The sequence below is a fragment of the Nicotiana tomentosiformis genome, chromosome 8 (assembly GCF_000390325.3).
Source record: "Nicotiana tomentosiformis chromosome 8, ASM39032v3, whole genome shotgun sequence".
Classification (NCBI taxonomy): Eukaryota; Viridiplantae; Streptophyta; class Magnoliopsida; order Solanales; family Solanaceae; genus Nicotiana; species Nicotiana tomentosiformis.
In genome coordinates, this window is record NC_090819.1 from 18,217,233 (window position 1) to 18,225,350 (window position 8,118).

General features: G+C 36.6%; 1 protein-coding gene across 1 annotated transcript; it reads left to right on the plus strand.

Annotated features, from left to right (window-relative positions):
* Positions 1-235: 235 nt before the first annotated feature.
* LOC104092029 (uncharacterized) lies at positions 236-6,145 on the plus strand. The gene is made up of 7 exons (XM_009597509.4): positions 236-1,270; positions 1,468-1,583; positions 2,105-2,989; positions 3,841-4,240; positions 4,321-4,474; positions 4,965-5,058; positions 5,366-6,145. Exons 1-7 carry the CDS (start codon positions 440-442, stop codon positions 5,481-5,483), a joined length of 2,598 nt encoding a protein of 865 aa, XP_009595804.1. The 5' UTR covers positions 236-439; the 3' UTR covers positions 5,484-6,145.
* Positions 6,146-8,118: the final 1,973 nt, after the last annotated feature.

The window sequence follows — 8,118 nt, forward strand, 5'->3', positions numbered from 1 at the left end:
CGGTTGACGTTTCAAATTCCCCCCATAATAACAGTTCTCTTTACCTTAAATACGTATCCAAAATTTTAGGCAAATTTTCCACATTTGACTGACTCATTAGATGAAACCAAAAAATAAAGCTATAGTAAGAGAGAGAAACAAAAATAATTTGTTACTCCTATTATTGTTAACGGAAGTTTTTATGGTTGATATTCCTAACAACTTGTGCTATTTTCATTCTTGTTGTTAATTATTTTTAGTTATTCCATTTTCAACCGTGTTTCCTATTTTCATGTTACATGTTCTTCTCTTCTTGTCTTAAAATCTTTTGCTTGAGATAAAAACATTGAAATGTTCAAAGTTTTTTTTTTTTCACCTTCTTTAAATTAGAATAATAGTCAGAAAATATAGTACTTTTAACATTCTTGATTGGTGAAGAAGAGAGGATTAGAAGAAGAAAATGGCCTCTTCTCAAGTAGAAATTGCCTCCTCTTCTCCATTTGGTTATGTCCTTAATAGATGCAGTGCTAGAGATTCTAATCCTTTTCAAAAACATTTCAAGAATTTAGTCCAAAACCATGCTGATTTATTGGTACACAAAACAAAATGTGACAAGAATGAGAATAATAGTCCAAAGAAGAGAAGTAAAGCTGCTGAAAAATGGGATAAAGCTAGAAATATGGTTTTTTCAATGGACAAAGAGAAGAATAAAGAAAGTTCTTTGGATGTTCCAAATCTTGGAGGTGTTTCTTCCCTTGTGAGGAAATGGAAAGATTTTGAAGCAGAGTCAAAAACCATGAATTTGGCTAACAATTCTGAGAATTCTTTATATGTGGAGTCCCCTCATAAAAGATTTGATGAATGTGATGAATCTTGCATTGTGAAAAGTGATTCATTTGGTGATTGGGAATCCGATAAAACGGATAACGTTGATTCAAATTCTGCTCAGGGTACTAAAGATTCTGATATTACAGAAAATGAGAGGTTGAAAGTTTCAGATATTATCAGGAAATTGACATATACTATTGGAGATGAAAGTCATGGCCGCGACCATAATGGTAACGTTGTTGTAAATGGTGGATCGTTGCCTCGAGTTAGGACAACATTGGATATTTCAGAACAACAACAAAGGTGTTGTTTTTCGCCTGTTCTGAATTCGCCTCGTTTCATCAGAGGGCGCCAGGCGTTTAGTGATTTGCTGTTGCAAATGGAGCGCGATAGACATAGGGAAATTCAACGTCTTGTGGAACGTAAAGCAGTTTCCAAGTTCCAACAAAGAGGCCGCATTCAGGTGCATTGCATTGTATTGTATTGTTTTGTTGAAGTAATGTTTGGATATGCAGTATTTGTTTTTGTTTAATAACAATTTTCTTAGTTGGGTTGGCTGTAACGTATTGTACTGTATTGTATTATATTGTATTGTACAAGTTTGCAGGACTAACTATTTCAGGGTACTGATTAATCTTTATAATTCAACATCTTAACTAGGCTTTGCTTCGAGTTAGACTCATACGACGTGGTGCAGAAGTTAGAGATGGCCGATCAGTGAATTGCTCAGCGTCTGAATCAAATAGATTGACACATTCTGCAATTATGCATCTCAGGTGAAGTATCTTATTTGTTTTTGACTCTTTTCCTTCCATTTGTGGCTGCTAAAAGACCTGTCTTTTATTTTTCAAAGGAATGTACCAAAGTTTGTAAAGAAATCATAATAAGTCTTTGGTTCTAGATCTGCATATCAGCTTCTTTATTAAGTTTGTTTCCTTTTCCATTGCTATTAAGGGGTCGTTTGGTACGATGGATAAGCAAAAATTATCCTGGGATAAAATTTAGTACCGCCTTATCCTTTGTTTGGTTACTGATATCCCAGGATTAATAATAATACTGGGATGGATAAATCAGTAAAATTGATAATCTGAGGATTATTATATCAACCAAACAGTCAATAAGAAATAATATTAGGATAACTAATGCCAATATAACTAATCCCAGCATATTTGTTATGAGTTGTGTCAGTTGAAAGAACTAAGTTATACTTTTGTTAGTAACAAAGTTCTGATCTTTTCTTATGTATATTGCTATTTAACACAAAAATGCACCAAACCATAATGTTAATCCATTTCAGGGAAAAGTTCAATACAGTAGGACAACATTGTCTTGCTAACTCAAGAAACAACTCAAGGGAAGTGGTAGAAAGCGCTCGTGAAGTTGGAAGCCTCCCTTCTACACCAAAACACAGAAGGGAACTGGCTCGTAGCAACTCTGCGAAAGTAGGAACTGGATTGTCAACACATCAACAGAGAGAAGAGGATCCGTGTAAGGGGCTGGTCAAGGAGAGTTCAGGACTGCAGCCCGGTGTAGCTAAATCAAGAAGTGTCCCTATAACATTAGGAGATACAACTAAAGAGGTAGTAGATAACATCCTAAAAGTTGGAAACTTTTGTACATCCAATCAACCTCGCGAGGAGAATCATTACCAGGATCTATCCAAGCAAACAAGCCCCAAAAAGATAGAAACCAGGATACACGTTACCAACTCATCGAACTCCCAGAAAGAGATGGCGTTTAGTGACACAAATCCAGTATTTTCTTGTAGATCGAATCAACATGACATGGACCTTAACAATCGAGAAGTTAGCATCAGCTTACCGAGCTATACTTCACAAGCACAGAGCTCAGACAGTTTCCATGAACTGCAAATAAAGCAGCATCTAGGAACTAGTAACGAGTGGTCTAGTGATAACGCTAATCCTCAAAGCGATTGGGAAGAGGAAACTGCGAGCCAACACCTAGTTGAAAGTGATAGTGGTTGGGTAAGTGATTATTCCCATACAGCTAATGGATGGGATGAAATACAGTCTGCTTATCAGCAGCAAGTAGAAGTCAATGAAGACTGGATAAGCAATGTCTCTCGTCCACGTAAAGAATGGGAAGGCCTCAGGCACGAAAGATACCAAGAGATGCTTGATCGATTCTTAGACAACCATGATATACAACTACTTCTTCAAAGGTATTAGCAACTCCTTCACTTTAATTTGTTATACTAATCCGATAAATTTGTCATCAATTAGTTTTACTTGGTAATCATCCGTGTTTGAAAAATATACTTTACCTGGCCCATTAGCATAGCAGAAAATGTTAAAGGCTTTGAGGCAGTTTTAAAGATGAAAGAATCAGAAAATGAAGGCAATGGCAAAGTAAACTTCTTAGAGCATCTATATTTTCAATTTGAATCACTGAAAACAGGACTTGAACGCGAACTTTATCTGTTTTTGCCCTACTCAACGTGACGACTGTAAAAGACTCGTTCGATTTGAGATGTGAATCAACTACATATGTTTCTAAGAGTTTGAAAAAAATGCTATATTTTAATAAACTCTCTTGCTTGCCTTATGCATCTATCTCCTTACCCACTCCTATACAGTGTGGTCAAAGGCTATTTAAGAAGCTCAGAAAAGCTCAGGGAGGGCGCTTCACCTCGCTCAAGCCGTGCTTCATTATAAGCAAGGCATTAAAGGGGCGCACCTCATTGCCCATGTGTCATGTTTTAAACTGGTCGATACTAAACAACAAATACAATTGGAAAATAAATGTATTACTTGTTAAGAAAACATTATGAATGAAATTAAATTTTTACTCTTTTCTTGAATTACATAGGGCTTTTTTACCCTTTGTTGCGCTTTTTCTTACTAAAGCCCACACCTAAATTGTTCTTTGCGCTTAAAGCCCCAATAGACATGGAGCGCTTTTTAGATCTTTTCGCCTTTGAAACACTGCTCCTATGATATTCATCACTCAGCTTTTGAAATTGAAGCATAGTCCATGACTTGCACTTTGACTTTGATTTTCTAATCCGTGCAGAAAAAGTGTTTCAAATTTTCTTACCAGTGATTTGAGGGAGAAAATTGATCGAATAATGGCGTCTCAGTCACAACAACTACCAAATGGCATGAGAATCAGCCATGTTGAGGATGAAGAAGTACCAACACAAGTGGATAAAGAAGAGGAAGAGGACGTGGTATTACGACATAATGCAACAGAAGAGGATGTTGAGGTAGAAGAAGAACAAGACTCGGGTTATGACGATGAAGATGAAGTATTAATTGATGACAACACATCATCATGGAGCCTAAATCAAGTCAAGGAAGTAACTGATGACTCTTATCACTTCCCATCTCCTTCTTCACTACAATCTCAATCATCTAGTATTTGCTCCCAACGCATTAAACCGTGCTCTTCTTCTTCAAGAAATTCTTCAACTGTGAGTTGTCTATCCTTGGGCTGACTTGCCTGATATTATTTGTAAGTTGGGATTAGAACTAATGACATGTGCATTAACAGGAAATGGAACTCATATATGAATTGAGAGGACATATGGAGCAACTCCACCAAGAGATTTTTGAAATACGGAGATCTATGAAGAGTTGCATGAACATGCAAATGAAATTACAACGTTCGATTAAGCAGGACGTTGCTGCTGCAATTAGCCAGTTAGGTGAGCCAGAACACAAAGATCTGAATATGGAAAAAGCAAAAATCCTTGAAGTTTGTGTTTTGAATTAGTAAACCCTTTATAACAAACTATAAGAAAAGCTTGATGGGAAATATACCAAAATCCCTGATGTTTAACTTCCTGAACTATATGTTGCATCATATCATGAATTTCTTACTCTCTGTGTATTGGTTAGCAGAAGGGGAGCCGTGTGACCTATAGGTCACGAGTTCGAGCCGTGAAAGCAGCCACTAATGTTTGCATTAGGGTAGGCTGTCTATATTACACCCCTAGGTATATGGCCCTTCCCCGGACACCGTGAACGCGGGATGCCTTGTGCATCGCGTTGCCCAGCCTGTGTATTAGTTAACAAATTCACCACAAGATTTGGCTTTACATCTCAACTTGATACATGTGACCTTTTCCCTCCCTTTTCTATTTTCCATTTCTACTTTGATTATGCAAAGAAGAGACTTACATTTTTGTAATGCAGGTCAAAAAAGCAAGAGGAATTCAGATAACAAGGGTCCAAACAAAGGAAATTGTTGTATTTGCTGTGAGGAGCCTGTTGATTCACTGCTTTACAGGTACTTGTATGTGGATATCAGTTTAGCCACGCTATAGGAAACGACAAGTATAGTACAATAACAACAACCCAGTATAATCCTACTAGTGGGGTCTGGGGAGGGTAGTTTATACGCAGACCTTACCCCTACCCTGGGTAAAGAGGCTGTTTCCGATAGACCCTCGGCTCCCTCCCTCCGATAACTCTCTACCTTGCTCTTGGGGTGACTCGAGTCACCCCAAGAGCAACCCACTCTTGTCCAACGACAAGTATAGTAGAAATCAATATATAATACTAATCATGTCCATAACTTTGCTCATGGTTTTCAGATGTGGGCATATGTGCACCTGTTTCAAGTGTGCTCATGAATTGCTTAGGGGTACAGGAAAATGTCCAATTTGCCGAGATCCAATAATGGATATTGTGCGTGCATATGCTCATTCATGACCTACTAGTGAACTGGATATTGGTCTGGAGGTCTGCCCGACAACAATAACGATGCCTCAATCCAAAGTAAGTTGGAGTCAGCTACATGTATCTCCACTAGTCATGTCGCTCCGTTCAAGCTCATCGTAGTCCTATATTATGTAACAAGTGCCTAGGTGAGCACGTCCAATATATTATGTATTGTGAGGATTAATCATAGATTGGCTAGTTTACGTTGGCTATCAACCTACTGCGCCCTCCTCATTTATCCGAATTCCGGACTCATAGTGTGAGCAAGCTCAAGGCAGAGTGTTTTAGAGCTGCCCACCACCATTTTGTACTAGGAAAGATGAGCAAAAGGGTGATTTTATTTTTCTTCTTAGCCATGAATTCTTTTCTGGCTAATTTACTATCTAAACCAGGTATAGTTTGACAGATGAGTCAGTCTGCTGGTTCCGCTAACCATCCTTTGTATAGGACAGGAAAAAGGAAATGAAGTTCCTTCTGTGATAGTAGAGTTGTGTCTTTCAAAATTCTTTATATATATATATATATATAAAAGAATCTCCAACAAGACGTGGGGTTGAATCTTGTGACCAAGAGCAACTTAAGTTGAAGCTGCCCTTATGTCAAGGGAATTCAACAATTTATACATTTTTAAAAAGAAATTCCCTTAACCGGTAGTTCTGTCTTTTAAGGAATAGTCAAGACAAGATGACTCTATGTTTTCCTTCTTCCACCACCCTCTCACTCACGACACGCATGCTATATGTGTGATGCCGACTCCCTGATCTAGACATCTACGGACCACGTAGCACGACCCCTGCCGTCAGATATATATAACAACCCCCCCCCCCCCCCACAACCCCTCCTGCCAGAAATCTGATATGAAAGTTAGTATCCCCTATTTTGGAGACAATACTGCTATCACTCGAGTGATAATTTATTATTCAGATATGCATTTGCCGCTGCTGTTTTAAGATGTCTACACAATATCACTTAAATCGACAATTACACAAATTAAATAGGAAATAGTCACTTAAAGTCTTAAATGACTTTTTACTACGTATCTTAAGAGCAGTACAGTAAATAGTAAGTGTGGACTTGTAATGGTTTTGTGAAGTTGGTAAATCTCAGTTGTATATATACAGGACACTGTACAAAGTGTGGTTGGATACAAACTCTTCCAAAGACATCCCTGTTAATATTATCTCTTCCTCTACATAAGCTATACAATATTAATTCTAAGTTACATATAATTCAAACGTGTAGATAAGATCACGATTGGTATGATCTGACAGGACTGGTTGCATCCAAAGCACTTCTTATTCTTCTTCAGAAAAAATTAAAATAAAATTGCATATTTACCCCAAGAGGTGAAAATGGCTCGCTATAGCTTATGGCCATGATTACAATACCTTTTAAATATGGAATTTTACAGAAATGTCTCAAATAAGTCTTAACTTACCAACCTCTAGCAATAATTATAAACTTACCAAAACTAGTCAAGCACATATAAAAATTGAAAGCCTAAATTAAATAAGTTTTTTTTTCTCCAAGAATAACATACAAAGATCTTCTTCCATATTGTTAAACATGATCAACAACATTAGATGCAAGACGGAAAGAAAATTTCTTGGATGAGGTAGCAAATAATGTGATGAAATACAGAAAAAATTTACAAGATTCCAAAAATCTAAGCAAAAAAGGACTTTTTCAATGGGTATGGTTGAAATTCATTGAAAACATATAAATGAGTCAATATACAAAATTTGAGGAAGATTGGAGGTGATTTTAACCGGTAAAAATAGCATGGGCTAGCCAGTTTTCAGACTGGTAATTCAAAAATAGCCAGCGTTTGCAAAGTTATTGAAAAATAGCCACTATTTTGCTGCAACACGGACCGGTCTAGCATAATATACTAAAAATTGGTGCACATGTGTATGAACTTCCAGCATATTATGCTGGAACTCCAACACACGAAAAGTTTCAGCATAATATACTGGAGATTGGAGTACTTGTGTATGAACTTCCTGCATATTATGCTAGACCGGTATATTATACTGCAACTCCAGTATATTATGCTGGAATATTTTTCGAATTTTGAATAGTGTTTTCGTTTAGATTTATCTTTACATGAAAAGTGTCTAAATTTCGATTACTTTTGAAACTATGGCTATTTTTCAATTACCACTTGTAAATCTGGCTATTTTTGAATTTCTCCCTTTTAACTGATTTGGTATAAAAATTCATAGTTAAAATCGAGTTCAAAAAATTCTTCTAAGACATATGTATCTCACACACAGGTATACATGGATATACACGTGATATACATTTGATACAGATAAAATACATATGTGACACACAAATGATACACAGTATGATACACATATCATTTTGTTTCATGTCCATTTTCTTTATCGTATTTTCAATTCAAACCACAAAACTCTACCAAATCATCCCAAAACTGAGATTCAAGCTCCTTAAGATGTACTCAATCTATTCTAATAAAACCCACTCAAAAGAAAGCATAAATTTGACCCTTTTTTGGCTACAAATAGCTAATTGGCTAATATTAGTAATATTTTATGAACTGGTGAATTTTTATAATATGCTACCTATAATGGACATAGCTGGTAGTTTCCCTTTCAAAAAT